Source organism: Chenopodium album, chromosome 7 (assembly GCF_948465745.1).
Source record: "Chenopodium album chromosome 7, dcCheAlbu1.1, whole genome shotgun sequence".
NCBI lineage: Eukaryota > Viridiplantae > Streptophyta > Magnoliopsida > Caryophyllales > Amaranthaceae > Chenopodium > Chenopodium album.
Genome location: NC_137840.1, coordinates 72469245 through 72486320, shown reverse-complemented (window position 1 = coordinate 72486320; position 17076 = coordinate 72469245). Strand labels below are relative to the sequence as shown.

Below are 17076 nucleotides of genomic sequence, written 5' to 3'. Positions count from 1 at the left end.
TGGGCTTTTGAGCTCACCGAATTCAGCATCAGCTACCAGCCGAGAGCTGCCATAAAGGCTCAAGCTCTAGCGGATTTCTTGGCCGAATGCTCGTACCAAGAGACGCTAGATAATGAAAGGAAAGTCTGGACTGTGTTTACGGATGGATCCTCCACCGTAAATGGTTCAGGGGCAGGGGTAGTGATAACCTCTCCCGAAGGCAAATCCTTTGAGTATGCACTAAAATTTTCTTTCAAAGCTTCGAACAACGAAGCTGAATATGAGGCAGCAATCGCTGGCCTAGAGCTGTGCATCTCCCTGGAAGCCGAGCATGTCTGCCTGAAAACAGACTCTCAGCTAGTTGCATATCAGATCAGTGGCAGCTACGAGGCCAAAGAGCCCTCCATGATAGCCTATCTTGCCAAGATCAAGTCAGTCATTGCAAAGCTGAGAACCTTTGAGGTTCAACTGATCCCAAGGGGTCAGAATACTCAGGCCGATGCACTCTCCAAACTTGCTAGTTCAACTCTCACTGAGCTGAGCAGATCTGTGTATGTGGAGGTACGTCGAGAAAGAAGTGTCGACGAAGCACCTGAAGTGTGCTGCGCTGACCCAGAGCCCAGCTGGATGGAACCCATCCTAGCTTTTAAGCTTCGGGGAGAGATTCCCGAAGATAGAATTTTGGCCTCCAAGCTGAAGAGAACCAGCTCAAGGTTCATCGTCCTCAGGGGGGAGCTTCTGAAAAAATCCTTCTCAGCCCCATTGCTGAAATGCGTGGGACCGACAGATGCAGATTATATCCTACGGGAGATTCACCTCGGCATCTGCGGGAACCACATCGGGGGAAGGACCTTAGCCCACAAGGCATTGAGGGCCGGATATTACTGGCCCACCATGATCTCAGATGCTAAGGAGCTGGTTCGGAAATGCGAAAAATGTCAAAAATTCGCACCAGTTATCCATCAGCCAGCTAGGGATCTTCAGCCGATTCTTAATCCACTCCCGTTTGCCCAATGGGGACTGGATATACTGGGACCATTTCCAGATGCTATGTACCAGAAAAAATGGCTGATAGTCGGTGTTGATTACTTCAGTAAATGGATCGAGGCCGAAGCAGCCTCGAACATTACAGAGCAAACTGTCAGAAAATTTATCTGGCAGAATATCATCACCCGTTTCGGCATCCCAAGAGTATTTGTCTTCGATCATGGGAGGCAATTCGATAACTTACCGCTGAAGCGGTATACAGATCAGTTCGGCATCAAACTGGCATATTCAGCGGTATGCCACCCACAAAGTAACGGACAAACCGAAGCTGCAAATAAACAGATCCTAAATGCCCTCAAAAAGAGGGTGGAGGATCAAAAGTCCAAGTGGCTGGAGGAGCTCCCAGGAACCCTTTGGTCCCTACGGACAATTGAAAAAGAGGCAACGGGCTATTCACCTTTTGAACTGGTATATGGTGCCGAAGCCGTCATCCCAGTGGAAATTGGCTCTGAGAGCTTACGGGTGCACCACTTCTCAGCTGAGAATGAGCAACTGAGGAAGGAATCTCTCGATTTCCTCGACGAAGTAAGAGACTCAGCCCGAGACAGAATGGCCGCTTATAAGCAGAGAATCAGCAAATTTTACAACCGAAGGGTCCATGCAAGGCCCCTCAAAATTGGAGACCTTGTCCTTCGGAATGCTGCTGCAGTTCAGAAAGGCCGAATCCATGGGAAACTCTCAGCTACATGGGAAGGGCCCTACGAGATCAGTGATGAGCTTCAGCCAGGGACATACCGACTTCGGCAGTTGGATGGAACTGAGTTGAAAAATCACTGGAACGCTGATGTACTGAAGAAATATCATGTGTAAACCCTTCGGGGCAGAACAATCTTTGTAAGTACATTTTGAATTAATGAAAGGCCTTGGAGCCACCATTTATATAAACATTTGCAACTTTTTATTCTTTCAAAGTTTTCTTTGTTCTATCTACTCTTTAAGGGTTTTTATTCAGCCCTGTCTGAAACCTTCGCCTCCGGGTAACTGGGTTTCGGATTGCTGACAAACCCGTCTTTTTAAAGAACACTGGTCTTCCAGCTGAAGTCAAGCTTCAGTAAGACTTGTTCTCCAAAGACATGAGTCCATGGACAAGTCTGGGATATTGCCTTAACTGAGCCTCGTATCCCAGAAAGCCATTATCCGAAACATTGCCTTCAGTTGGCCCTGTGTTTCGGATATCCATTTTTAAAGATAGACAGGAAATCAAGGATATCAACAACTGTTGGAAATTTTTTATTCAGCCCTGTCTGAAACCTTCGCCTCCGGGTAACTGGGTTTCAGATTGCTGACAAACAAGTCTTTTTAAAGAACACTGATCTTTCAGCTGAAGTGAAACTTCAGTAGGACTTGTTCTCCAAAGACTTGTTCTTCATTCTGGGGTATTGCCTTAACTGAGCCTTGTATCCCAGAAAGCCATTGTCCGAAGCATTGCCTTCAGTTGGCCCTGTGTTTCGGATATCCATTTTCAAAAGATAGAAAAATAAAACCCAGCTCAGCAATCCAAAGACTTGAATCTTTAGATTTCTGAGGGAGCAAGAGGCACTACCAGTGCAAGTCTATGTTCAGCAGAACTCTTTAAGCCGAAAGCTTTGCACTTCACGAATTTTTTACGAAAATTTCTCAAGATCAGAAACAGTAAAGCATTCAAAATAAGACAAAAGCAGTTGAAGAAAGGAACATCAGATTAATAATTCATGCTCAGAAAGTGAGCTACAAGTTCAAATAAATCAAAGACTGTATCGGCAGCCGCCCACAAGCGGAAAATAACAGCTGCCGAAATACGTACAGAAACAAAAATAAACTGTTTGTACGACAAGGCAAGCTGAAGCAAAAAACAAGGCAAAAAATTCAGAAAGCGGCAAGTCTAAAGTTGAGCGCACGATGAACCGCAAGATTCTGAAGACGACTGCCCGAGTTCCTATGCTTCAACCCGAGGATCAGACTGATCAGCGTTGTTGGGCCCCATGGTGGCCTCGGCCCCAGCAGCAGAAGAGGCGGGCTTTGCACCCTGCTGAGCCTCTCTCTCCCTCCGTTCAGCCTCCAACTCCTCCCTCTCAGCTTCTTCTTCGGCTTCCTCAGCCTTAAGGATTTCAGCTTCGATTGGAGTTGCATATTTCATGTGAGGGTCTTCGGGATCCTGGACCCATTTAGCACATTTGGACCAGTCAAGCTTCGGCTCAGCATGTAGGCAGACTCTTCGGCACACTCTGAACCCGTTTCTAAAACCCATTTCATACTCTTCTTGGGTATAGATGTGGACCTTGAGTAGAGCCTCAGCATCAGCCAGCTTCTGTTTCATCTCCTCCAAGTCTTCTTTGGATTTCTTTAGCTCATCAGCAAGCTTGGAGGAAGACTCTTTCTGCTCGTCCAGTTCCTGCTGAAATTGGGAAGCCTTGGTCTGAGCTTGGGTCAACTTATCTTCCTTGACCTTCAGCTGATCCTCAGCCTCTTGGAGCTTGGCAAGTTGAGCTTCAGCGGCAGTAGCAGCTTCGGAGAGTTGGACATTACGAGCCTGGAGCGCCTCTTCAGCAGCCATTCTGCTGGCTTCGAGAGCTTCCAACTTCTGCTGCACTTCAGCCTGTGCAGCAGTTCCTTCTTGGATTCGGCTCCCGATGGCAGTTTTGAATTTGGAGATATCCACTCCCATGTGCTCCTGAAGAAATTTTTCCCCTTCCATCAGCGTAGGGAAAACTTCCTTCTCCATGGCATCGCAGAAGGTCTGAAGGGCTTCAGCAGCTTTCTTTTCATACTCCTCACCCTTCTGACGCTTCTCTTCAGCCGCTGCTTGCTTCAGCTTGGCAAGCTTTAGCTCCTCTTCGGCTACCTTCTTGTCGTACTCAGCAGCGTCAACCCTATCTTGTAGGGTATCTATCAGCTCTACAGTGAGAGTCTGATTGTGCACAAACTGGAAACAGGGGCACAAGTCAAAAAAAAAACAAAAACAAACAAAAACACAGCTGAAGAGCTGAAGTGAAAGAGATAAAGGCAAAGAAGAATCACCTGCATCATCAGCAGTTGGTTAGACCTGGCTGGGTCTGGAACTGATCTGCTGGATTCGCCCATCCCAGCAGTGGCCTTCAGCGACCAGATCCTCGCCCTATCTACTTCGGACATGCCAGCAAAATTGCCGAAGTAGGCTGCAGCACCTTCTCGGTTCTGACCCCATATGAGGTCCCAGATATGATCTGGGATTGGCATTCGGGGGGCCGAGAAACCCATTTCTCCAGACTGCAGCGTCTGGAAGGAAGGGAAGGATGACGATGGAGCCTCTTGAGTCTTAGATGGCTCAGCATCCCCCTTCTTCCCAGCAGAGTCAATTACTATGACCTCCGCTTCTTCATCAGGTGTGAGGACGAAAGCCTCAACCTCTCTTGCAATATCGGCTGTGAAACCCTCAGCATTGGGCATCACAGCATTTTCATCCCTGTGCTCAGCAGCACACTCTTGAGCTTCCTCTTGAACCCCTCCCTTAGGATCGGGAGTTTTCTGATCCACCTCCATCTCGGGAGGTGGCGGAGGGGTCCTCAGAGGTGATTGAGCCGGCGGCCGGGGAACCCTCGGCGATCCACCGCCTTCCTCAGGTTCCCTTATTTCGATGCCGATGGTCATCGGCCTCCTTTGAAAGTCATGAGGGCCGATGATGGCCATCCTTCGTCGCCTTTTTTGAAGCGGCTGCTCGTCCATGTCTGAGTCTTCAGACTCTTCTTGTATCTGGTCTTCGGGACGAGCAGGGGCTTTACCCTTTCTTTGTCTATTACTCTCCTCGGACTGTAAAAGACAAGGGGGGACGAAGGGTATGAGTAACAAAAAAAAAAAAAAAAAAAAAAAAAAAAAGCAACAGCAAAGCTGAAAAGCTAGGTCTGAAGAACTCACCGAAGTCTTCAGCAAAGCCTCGTCTTCTTCAGCTGCCCTAGCTGCAGCTTCTTCTTCAGCAGCTCTGGAAGACCCCACTCCCCCTTCGCAAGCTTCAATAACCCGTGCAACCTCTTCGGCTGTACGGGCAGCTTCAGCTTCTTCGTCTAGCAGCTGAAACAAGGGATCCCTCTTCTTCCACCAAGGCTTCTGCTTCTGATATAGAGCAACAGCCTCAATTTGGAAATGGGAAGAGTCTAGATGGACTTCCCTATGCTTCGATTCAGTGATAGAAGGAGCCCGAGCAGTCACGACACGTTCTCGGTTGACGTCGAGACGATCGTAGTTAATGCCGACGTTGGTCTCGTCCCGCTCTGAAAGAAGAAGAGGAAAGGGATTAGTTCAGCTAGGTCGGCACAGCAGAGAAGTACGAAGTAAAAGCAGAGGAAAAGATATAATTAAAAGGCCTCGGCCCCAGCCGAAGAAACTTACCATCCCTAAACTTTCGGCTGAGGCCGACAGCTGCTAACATGTTCTCTTGGAAGACATAATGCGTATCGGGGAGCCAAGTCTCCGGGATATGCTGCATCCGATCGCTGCCCCCCGGGTTCGGCCGCTTGCCAAAGATGTTCTGCTGATTAAGGTTCGGATCCGAACCGTCACCTTCGGGGGGACCCAAGCTTCCCATCTCGGGATCAGGCTCGGCAAGATACCTGGGGGCACTGAAGACGCAAGGATGGTCCGGATCTGTGGGCGCCCTAACCCAGATCCATTGACCTCTCCAGTCTTTGTCTGAAGAATCATTCGGCCACATGGTCAGATACTGGGGCCGAGACTCAATCCGGTACCACCCAGAGCCGTGATGTCCGTGCCCACTTTGAATATTTGGAACTAGCCGATGGAGCTTTCTGAAGCAGTGCAGGTTCGGCACATACCTGAAGAACTTGCAGACCCACAAGTATGTCATCACCCTTCGGATGCTGATGGGAGTTAGCTGACATAGAGAAATGTTATAATGGATCAGCAAGTCTCGGACGAATACGTCCAAAGGGAACCTCAGCCCATACTGAAGTTGTCTTGTATATACCCCCACATACCCCGGGGGTGGACGATGGATTCTATCGGATGCCACGGGCATTCGGCACCAATACCCATCAGCTTCAAGGATGCCATAATGCAGCTCAATCTGCTCGGCAAACCGATACTGTTCGGCATTCTCTACCCACCATGAGTAGGGGCGGTTCTTTATCATGGCCGAAGCCACTTCAGCATCCTCCCACTCTGAAAACCCAGGAAGGATATCCCAAAGGACGGCGGGAACTTCATCATCTCGCCCAGAAACGCTCGGCCCCTCCGCCCCCTGAGGAGGAGCCGAAGAAATGGGAGTTGCCCTAATCCCTTCAGCAGGGTCAGATTCTGCTCTCTGTCCATTCCAGGTCCCCGTCCTGTTCCTAGGATCGGGAATCGGCCTTGCTCTTCTTGGAGCACGGGCCCTACCTCTAACTTCCCTCGCCATTGATGAGTTTCGAAGAAAAAAGTCGAAAAAGAGGAAGAAGAGTTCGAATTTGAAGAAAAATAAAAACTAAAATCAAAGGGAATTACCTCAATCTGAAGCGAAAGTTGCCGATTTACGAATTGGTAGTGACGAATCTCAGTTTCTAAGCTCAATGCTCGGGGAATTTGCGAAGTTTTGATGCGGGTTCTTGGGTGTTTTCTCGAGAGTTCTGGATTTGTGTTGGTGAAGAAGTGAGGAGGGATGACGCGCCTCTGATTATATCTCCAAGAATGGGAATTCTGGGAGTCTGCGCTTTAATTTCTCTTAAATGCTCCACTAAGTAACCGTTAAACACACGACCTCATGATTAAACCGCCCATTATCCGTCCAACTTCCACAATCATTCACCTAACCGTTGTTATCTCATTAATTACGGTTTAAATCCGAATTTCTTGGATTAACTAAATCATTTACTTCCCTCCTTTTCTGATTAATCAGACCCGACCCGTCATCCTTCCAAATCGGGTCTGGGGGGCAAGTTGTTTGGGTCCAATTTAGTCCAATTGGGCCTAGTCATTAAATGATCCAATTAAAAGCCCAAGGTCCAGGTTCAACTCTCCAATTGTGCTAAAGTCAAGGTCAGTCCACCAGACATGACAATGGGGCCACGGCCCACATTCTCCATATGTGCTAAGGTATAAAAGCCTTCAATTCATTCATTTGTAGATAACACACAAAAGCCTCAAGCAATTAATTCTCTTGCATAGCTTTCTCTCTCTACACATTGTACTGACTTTAGCATCGGAGGGGCCTTCCTCGGCAACACCCCCGAGGCTAGTTTACGTGTGTCTGCTGTGCAGGAAACCTTCGGCCCAACATCCCTTGGACCGAATCCAGTCTTCACCACTTCAACGGGCCTTCGGCAAGGCCCCATTGTTTTCACCCGAAACAACCACTATAATGAAGATACTCCAAATTAGGAGTATCAATAAGCAGAAAATCAGTGTTTTTATATGTATGATCAAGATGAAACACAACTAAACACAACCTCCGAAGAGAAAGCGAAGAGATGTTTAGGGTGCAGCCATGATTCCAAAATACTTCCACTCTGAGGTCTTCAAGTAAAGGGCAGCTTGAAACTAACCTTGGCAGAAAGCCATGATCGTTAATGACAGTGCCAAAGAGGTATAGTAATTTCAAGTTTGGAAGACGAAAGGATGGCATAGTGGAAGCTTGGTGAAGACCAAGGTTGACATCAATCTTGAGCACCTCCAATGTTTCACACATGAAGATAGCTGGTGGCAGCTGACCCGGTTCCCTTAAACGAATTCGGAGATGAAGCTCCTTAAGGCCAATACGGGTTATAGCAAAAGAGATCCACGCATTTATTTGTGTGGACTTCAAGTCTGGGAAACAGGCTTTAACACATCCATGAGGACGATGTTTGGAAATAGTATAGTATGTGTCGGCGAAGTCCATGCCTAGTTGAAGTTTAAAGGTGGTGAGATTCTGAGAGCGGTGTGCATGGAGGACGGTATCAACAAAAGAGACAAAAGTAGGGAAAAGTTGTATTGCATATGGATGTTGCAAACAATTAGATATAGGTGAATCACTCAAGTCTAGGGTTGTAACCCATGGAAATACACATCTAATTCTCGTGGACAACGTGCAAGTAGCAGCAACATCCTTGGTAGGAAGCACAGAAAGTATCCGTACTAACAAATCAACAGGCAAACTGGATAGCCTATCTAACACTAGGCTGTTATCTTGTAAGGTTTTTAACCTGAAATTAATAGACTTGTGGTCCTGAAACCAAAACATCCCTGATTATCAATCTAGAACATTAAAGGGTTGTGCAATACATTAGCAACCTCGAAAAATACATTATTTTTAGGATTCAATAATCAAAATATACTTTTCTGACGGTAATCTTAAGAATTTAGAACCAATTTCGACTGACAATTAAATTAGATCAGATGAAAGATGAACCCTAGATTGAGAAATTGATATGATGATAACAAAAACAATCAACTTACCCACTTCATTGGGGATACAAGTATTCGATCCAACGGAGAACGTCAACTGCGCTTCGTTCAATGGAAAAATATGGATTTTTGAGCCTATAAATATTGGTATAACCTACAACTCAAGTATAACACGGAGTAACTTCTCAAAAGATCCCTCCTTCTGAGTTCTGCCAAAAAAAAACTTCTTAAAATACCAATTTTACTGTTGATGAGAAATAATGGATAGCCCCTTTTTCCCTCAGCCCCTTGAGTGAAATTACCAAATTGCTCTTATTTTTTTATTTTTATTTTTTATTTTGGTTTTGCTCTATTGTCCATGTGTTTGTTACAGTTTAAACAACTTTGTCTATCCGTGCTCCTTGTGAGCAGGAAGTCTATTTGTGTTGCATTTGGTCCACTCCGAAAAGTTATCAAGTGTGAATCTCGCTTCTTAAACCAAGTATTAGCCAAAATTAAGTCATATGATTGGGAAAAATCCATAATAGCTTCACCACCTACGTCTCTCTGCCCTAACTCAAATCCTCCATGAACACTCTCGTAGCCTCTCGACTCGACCCAACATGCCCATTTAGATCACCTCCAATATATAATTTCACTGTGGTGGACACCCTGTACCACCTCGTCTAACTCCTCCCAAAATTGTTGTTTCTCTTCTGTATCCAAACCAACTTGGGGAGCATAAGCACTAATAACATTCACAATCTCCTTGCCACATAGCAACTTCACCCTTATCAACCTATCATTCTTCCGATAGACCTTGATTACCTCTTTCGACAACCTCTCATCATGGTTCGAAAATGCGGCCGCACCATCACGATTCGGGCGATTCGTAACGAATTTCATTTTTACCGAACCGAGTTTTAGCGTTTTGGTGCGGATATTTTTAGTATAATTTTCCAAGTTTTCTGTTCCATATGTAATTAGCTCTAATATGCTTACTGAATAGACCTTAGAAATATGGTTTCCTATCAGCTTAGACTAATTGTTTTGCTGGTTGTCTTTTAAACTTATATTTTGTTGTAAAGTGAACTTATTTGGTGTTTTGCTACTTAAATACTACAACTCTACAAGTATGTGACAGTGAATAATTTGCCTTAGCACAAATTGATAGTGGTGAAAGGTTCCTTAGAACTCTTATCTCAGTGAACCTTTTCTTTAGATGTTATGATTGTGTAAGTTAAGCATTTATAATGTCAATAATTACATTTTTTTTCCCCCAATTATAGCATATTTGTGGCTTAGTGAATATATTCCTGTTAATTTGGACTACTTACCAACTTTAAGTTGATTCTTGATTACATGTTTTGACATACACGATGATTTGTTTATACACGTACACTTCATTTGTGTTGAGGAATTTTGTTGTTTTTAAAGGATAGAAAATAAAATAAAATATTCGTAATGATAATGGATAAAGTTTTTTTTTTTTTTTTAATCTTCTTGTCGCCATTGATTCTTATTGTCGTTTAAATGTAAAGTGAAAGTGATTTATTGTACATCATGGTTAAACTTTTATAATCATAGGGCCTTGAAAGAGGGTGATTTTAAAAAATAAAAAATTAACAATTGGTTTTAAGTCATACCTTTAAAATTTGTTACTCCGTATAACATTAATTACCATATGCTCACCATCATCTTGATAATGCATAACTTTTCTTTCAACATTAAAAATAAATCATGTTTAAACTATCCGAGTGCCTCTGAAAATTTATCTTAGTGTAGTACAATGGTGACATGGTGAGTTGAAGAATAATCAGGAAGAAAATATAATGTAGATTGGCAAAATTGAGAGTTTACTGCATATAAATTTTAAACCATTGACACTGATTGTAGATGCAAAGCCTAAGAAAGGAAGCTGAGGAAAAGAAAAAGGAAAAAAAAAAAAAAAAAGAGGCCATTACAAGCACGTGCGTCGAATTTTCCTTTAGCTATGCCCAAAAAGAAAGAGCAATGTGTCCTTCAACTCTGTTTTGGAGCTGAAATACACCTGGTAAGGAAGTCTTCGGGTTGATTCGAACAAGGTGCACCTAATCTTGTTTTTAAGAAGTAAGATCTTAATATTGAATAGCCAAAGACGATGTTATTTGGCCTTGGTTCGAGGAGGAACACCCAGTCCCGTCCTAATATTAGCACCAGCTTCTTTCATATCTTCCACCTAAAAAAGATGTGCAACTTATTAGGATAAGTAACACAGAAACATTCAATGCAAATGTTTGCATGATAATTGTTGACCAGAAATTCTGAAATTGGGATTCAAACAAGAGGCAAAGCCTAAGGGGTATGTAATAAAAATATGCAAAATGTGTTGGAAAATTTCAGTCAGAAACCACTACACTTCAGTTGAAATTAATTGAATGGTAAGCATTGTATAGGAATCCAGAGGAGCCTAAAATCTAAAGAGAAGTAGATACTGCGAAATAAAATCAGAAATAGCACAATCAACCAACATCAGGTTGATTTTTGATCTAATCTTGAATAGACAATGGTGATGAGTTCAATGATGAAAGGATCGAAAAACAAGAGCGTGACTCCTATATGAAACAATTATCAGAACAATTAAATGAATTAATCAATCATACATTCCCACAAGAAAAAGTAGTTGTTTCGCAGATTGACTAGGGCTCAGGTATATAACAGAACGATGATATGAACTTTTCCATTCCTTCCTGCTCAAAATAGACTACTCTTGTACATCTTAACACCTCTAACTTATCAGCATTCCTTATTCCTTGAAACAGAATGGTGCACATTCATTGGTGTACCTAAAGTTTTTACCCAAATGTAGGTTTTGTACACAATTGATCATTTTAATGTAAGCTATCTGAACTGTCAAGCAAGCGGGCATAAAAATTAGCAAATGGCCAGGTACACAACGGAAGTTCTGGCCGAATGGCAAGCCCCCAGCATTGAGCTCATGGATATGAAGTGGAATCACAATACACTGCTTGATTTAATTGTTTCATAGAGTCTTAACTAGAAGCTGATAAGGTTGAAGACATACATTTTGATCAATTCAGGGTATAGTTTACCTAACAAGTTGAACCAAAACTTCTCCAAGCCTAATACTTCATCCATCTCAATCACTTCAAGATATTCCCTAAGATCGCTTTCGACTTTGGTAAAGAGATTCTTTTTTAATCTTTTTGTATCTATCAAATGAGAAACTAAACAAGAGAAGGCCAAAGGGGTTTGTAATTAGGAGATTGTATTTGCATTTGGGATCACTTCAGAATTCAGTTAACATTGCAACAACCTATAAAAACCAAAGTTCCCAACTTAACATTCAATAATTCAAAATTTTAACAATTAACAGCATAATTAACACAAATATAAATAAATAAATAATCAGCTGAAACACCAAATTAAACTCTTCAATAAACAAACCCCAGATCCTCATTTCAAATGCAAACCAATTTCAACCATGATCAACTAAACAAACCCAAATCAATTTACATTCAACCAACAAAACCCAACAAAAAATTAATCAAAAATTTCCAAAATTGATAAAATTAGAGCTAAAAATCCAACAAATATTCCCAAAAAAACTCACATTATGAATGCCGGCAGCGGAAAGGGCGCCAACGGAGGCGGTTGCGGCGGCGCCGACGAAGAGAGAGGCGACGCCGAAAGCTCTGGCAGGCATAAACCGGCAATCTCCGGTAAACCCTTTTTTGTAGGACTTGATTCCCCACCCTAATTGGGCGGCGCTAGCTACGACCCACCACCAGTGGGTCCCACTCGGAACCCACTTCCATGCTTCTTCAATCCCGAGCTTAACTCCGTCGTTGTTGACGCTGCTACTACTCTTTTCCTCCATTTTCATCTCATTTTCTTGAACTTGGCCTTTTAGGAGAGTTTATTTCTAGTCTCCCAATTTTTATTTCTTTTAAAGCTTCATTAATTATTATTTATACTTTCTCGGTTTTTAAGTTACAACGCTTCTCTTTTCACTTGTTTGTACCAAATGGATGTATTATTTGGCATATAAGTTAAAATTTGGATGTATTTTGAGAATTATAGACTAAGGGTCTGTTTCGATTGACTGAACTGAACTAAACTGAACTTATTAATTAGTGATTTTTAACTACGGATTAGTGATCTTTGATTATTTATTGATTATTTATTACTATACATATGTGTATATACAAATGTACATATTATTATTATTATTATTATTATTATTATTAATTATTGATTATTATTATTATTATTATTATTTATTTATTATTATTATTATTATTGTTGTTGTTGTTGTTGTTGTTGTTGTTGTTGTTGTTGTTGTTGTTGTTGTTGTTGTTGTTGTTGTTGTTGTTGTTGTTGTTGTTATTATTATTATTATTATTATTATTTATTGATTATAATTATTATTATTATTTATTGATTATTATTATTAGTATTATTATTTCAGTTATTATTGTTATTATTATTATTATTATTATTATTATTATTATTTATTGATGATTATTATTATTGTTGTTGTTGTTGTTGTTGTCGTCGTCGTCGTCGTTGTAATAAGAGCTTAAAAGAATGAAATTTGGCCTTATATCATTAGCAATATCATTAGACGTAAATTAAGAGCTGAACTGAACTGAACTGAATTGAATTTCAACGGAAGAGAACAGGGCCTAATAAATGTTGTTTGGAATATTGGGATGGAGGTTAGGGTGAGTCGAGGATAGAGTTTAAGTTTCATAGTATGCTTTGATCTTACTTTCATCGTTGCATAGTTGTCGTATTTTGTTTGAAAAGGTCGTTTAGAAAGTCCCATTCTTGATTTGAGTTAAATTCACATCTTAAGACTTAAGAGGTAGTACGGTCTAGGTATGTGTAGGACATGAACAAATTTTAGGTTTGTAATCAACTTAATGATAAGCAAGAGTTTTTTTTGTTGACAATTGTCATAAACTATGATACATTGGTGTGCTAGTTTACTATGGAGCACTTCTTACAAGTTGAGGGCGACGTGATGGAGCAACCTGTTTAAATTCGAACAGAACAAGCAAAGTTTAAAGGTGACAATCACCATTCACCAAGTATTCTGAAGGATACAAGAAATTGCATAAAAGAAAAGGCTAACAAGCTCTAACATTATAATGAACCTTATTGGGGAACAAACCCTCATATTATATTATTGTAGGTATTGATAAACAAGCTTAGAAATACAGAATATGCTGATGCTGAACCAAACTTCGACGCTTCTTGCAGACTGCAGGAACTATAAGTTGTGAACTCCATACTATACAAGAGCTTTGTCAAGGATGTGCTTGAAAATCTAACCAATTATTTAAGTTTAGCTTTACTTAACAGACCTCATGGCATCTCCTACTTGTATTTTTCTCACTCTTACACTCTTACATATCTTCCAAGGACAAAGGCCTGAAATGATCACCTGATGAGCCTGCAAATGTCAGTCAATCAATGACCCATAGCAGCTTCGGTAGCTGAAGCTTTATCATGCTCAAAGAAATATCAGTCAGTCAATCAATTACTTTAGGCTGGAGCTTTGTAGTTGATGGTCCTAATGGATGCAACTTCTTAAAGACAGGATTGCTCCCTCCCACCAAAAATAAATAAGCATATACAGTATTCTGATGCGTAGAGGATAGTTGTCACAACTCCTGAAACAGATTCAGATCATGGTTAGATTTTCAAGCACATCCTGGTTTTCTCACTGACATGTTGTGGTGAGACAGGATAGGGAAGAACCAGCAATAGTAAAGGGAAACCTAATTAACATCACATAAGTACAGGCGCAAGCAACTTTTGTATCCAGCAATTCATCCCAGGACTGCCTTTGAACAGACTGAAATATGTTCACAGCCATCTCTTGTGCTATAATCATCTGAGAGACATGTAATTCCATCTGAACAAGCAGAAATCAGGTTCATAGCAACACATGAGGAGGATAGGCTCTCTGATAAAGTCACAAAATATTATTCTTTGAATAATTCAAGTTATGAAACTGAACTGAATCTGTGACCAAAGAATTGACTTCTTTTTTTAAATAATAAATCATAGGCCCAAAAAATAATTGTATATGTTTTCTTTGAATAATATGAACCTATCAATAATAAGTGCTTAGAAACTCTGAAGAACTTTCATTGCTCACTATACATTCTGAGCTGGAAACTGTCTTATGATACTTTCTTCGATTCACTTGTCTTCGTTTGCTCGCATTGCTCCAACCATAATTGAGGTGCTGTTGGATGTATACAGGAAAGTTGTTCCAAGAATCCTTTCTTACTTATAGCTATAATGCCTGACAAAGTGTACTTCTTTTTCACCCAGCCCTGCTTAGCTAGCCAGACATGAAATCTATATCTAGGCTTAATTCGCTTTTCTAAATTATAAATCAAATAGGCTGGAAAAGTCTCCAGGAACTCCAAAGATAAACCGACTTCCTGGCGAAGGAAGTCAATTTTCCGTTTAAGAGAGTCAGTCTCCTGATTAAGAATCTTAGGTGTATAACTTATCATCTTGCACAGTTTGGAGAACTCAATGCCTTCATTTAGTAGGAGATCGAATCGCTCATGTAAGTCACTACCAGAACCATGTACATCTTTTAAGAGCTTCATGGTGAAACCATGCTCTCCAAATCCAATGCCATGAAAAAATTTCAACTTACATAGTAAATAACTATAATGTCTTAAGCATTTGATGTTCTCCATCTCCTGTACATAATTCGCGTCTTCACCTTCATCGGGACTACTCAAATCATAATCACCAAATAACGGATACTTCCCCAACTTCATATTATGGAAGAACCATTCATGAAGATCCATGGCTCTGAGAATATGGGGCAAATTAGACATCTTATTCCGACCAAATACATAAGAGTATTTCTCCATAAGGAGTTTAAGTTCGTTCTTGGATAAGCCAAAATGATTCAAAAATCCGGATACAGAAACTACACGATTTTCGATATCAATGCTCAGTATCTCAGGATGGGAAAGAAGCAACAAACCAACATCTGCTTTCACAACACTCAACTTACAAAAGAACTCCACCTTCTCAGCCAAAACCTTCTCTGAATAATCAGTGAAAACAACAGAACACTTACTAATCGACTCTCCAACCGCCCTTTTCGGGACACCCAAGTCATAGAAAAGCCTAAGTTTCCTACAAACCTCATACCAAAGATCCACATTTCCAACTAATCCATCCCCCAAATCATAATCAATCAATACCCTTTTCAATTCATCCAATAATTCATCAAATTCACCCTTCAATCCAACCTCTTCCCCCTTCAATAAAAAGGGAAACCCTAGACAAATACCAACAGCTTGTTCAGTACTAAACCCCATTGCTAACAACCCATTAAACTTTGACCCCAAAAACTTGGGATTATTCTCAAAAATTGAAATTTCTTCAACATACAATCTCCCCAACTTATTCCAAGGAAACCCAAATCCAGCAAGTGTACAAGCAACATTCAATACAGTTGAATCATCAGAGAAAAAATGCACATTTGGCTTCAAAAAATCATTGATATTACAATAATGAATCCCAATACTTTCATAAAAGAACCCAAATTCATGAAGAGGATTATACCTGAGAAACCTCTCAAAATTCTTGCGGAAATAAATGGATGAAAAATCTACCTTTGACATCAATTCAGCAAGAGAATGAACGGAGTTTTTGCTGATGAACTCGGCATATGAAAAGGGTAATGCACTGGTAGTATGAAGATAATCTGTGACAACTTCTTGAGCTTCTTTGATTGCTTGAGTTCGATATTTAGTGGGGATTTTGCCAAGAGTTGGGAGATTTGTGTTGGAGCTGAAATGGCGAAGTAAGGTTTGAAAGAGAGGATTTGAGAAGGGGGTGAAAGGGAAGAACAGGCGCATTGTGAAGGTACATTGAGAGAGATTTGTTAGGGCTCTCTCTTTAACAATTGGACTAACTCCTAATCTCTAGTGCCTATTGACTATATTCTCTTAATTTTGGCAACAATTGGTTTATTTAGAATTTGTTTCTTACTTGATCTTATTTTTTTTTTAAGTTAAGATCCAATCTGGAGTTTATATATTTCGTCCCTCAACGTTTGGTTTTTTTATTTTTTTTTTTATTTTTTTTTTATTTTTTTTATTTATTTATTTATTTATTTATTTTTATGTTCTACCCGGTTCACCCTTTAGGCTAATCCTGATTCGGGGATCAGTTCTGGGTGGTTAGGTTCCATTCCCCTCCCTCAACGTTTGTTGATGCTTATACATTTTTTTTTTTTTTACTTTTTTAACTTCTGGTTGAGTGGAGTTGATAAGAGACAAAAGTTTTTTTTTTCATCCAAATGATGATACAAGCATCAAATAGAGATAAAGAAAACAACCAAAGAGTAAAGAAGCAACATAAAGAAAAAACTCTACTTACGGAGAGACAAGGCGTGGCATCGTAACACCTCTGGTATCCTCCTCTTAAATGTGACTTAATTATAACAAAACATTATTAAAGATTTCTAATTGGGTCCCGAATGACTCTGCGATTGGCACCAATCCGCCGCTCGATTACATTCCCAAAAGATATGCGCTACTTTAATTTGTCAACGATCATCACTAATCAGTCCCAAGCACTTTCTTATGCCATAAATGTTTTTGCCCCTCATAGCTTCTTGTTTCTGCAAAGCCGGTACACATGCCAAGTTATAAAAAAAAATAGCAAGATTAAAAGTATAATGTGAGA

General features: G+C 40.9%; 1 protein-coding gene and 1 pseudogene across 2 annotated transcripts; both read right to left on the bottom strand.

The window, feature by feature from the left end:
• Window positions 1-7309: 7309 nt before the first annotated feature.
• On the bottom strand, window positions 7310-9240 carry LOC145640641 (F-box/LRR-repeat protein At4g14103-like). The gene is made up of 2 exons (XM_081691882.1): window positions 9163-9240; window positions 7310-8176 (listed from the first exon to the last, which is right to left on the bottom strand). Exons 1-2 carry the CDS (start codon window positions 9238-9240, stop codon window positions 7310-7312), a joined length of 945 nt encoding a protein of 314 aa, XP_081548008.1.
• A 4212-nt stretch (window positions 9241-13452) lies between these two features.
• LOC145639460 (transcription termination factor MTEF18, mitochondrial pseudogene) lies at window positions 13453-16286 on the bottom strand (annotated as a pseudogene). The gene is made up of 2 exons (XR_014114887.1): window positions 14187-16286; window positions 13453-14012 (listed from the first exon to the last, which is right to left on the bottom strand). The product of XR_014114887.1 is annotated as a transcription termination factor MTEF18, mitochondrial pseudogene (transcript).
• Between the last annotated feature and the right edge of the window lie 790 nt (window positions 16287-17076).

What these genes read in the sequence shown, in the direction of transcription:
- LOC145640641 (XM_081691882.1), bottom strand. Translation starts at nt 9,240, where the DNA reads ATGAAATTCGTTACGAATCGCCCGAATCGTGATGGTGCGGCCGCATTT. An exon ending in ATGAGAGGTTGTCGAAAGAG is followed by an intron (nt 8,177 to 9,162) that starts GTAATCAAGGTC and finishes TTTTGGTTTCAG; the next exon opens with GACCACAAGTCTATTAATTT.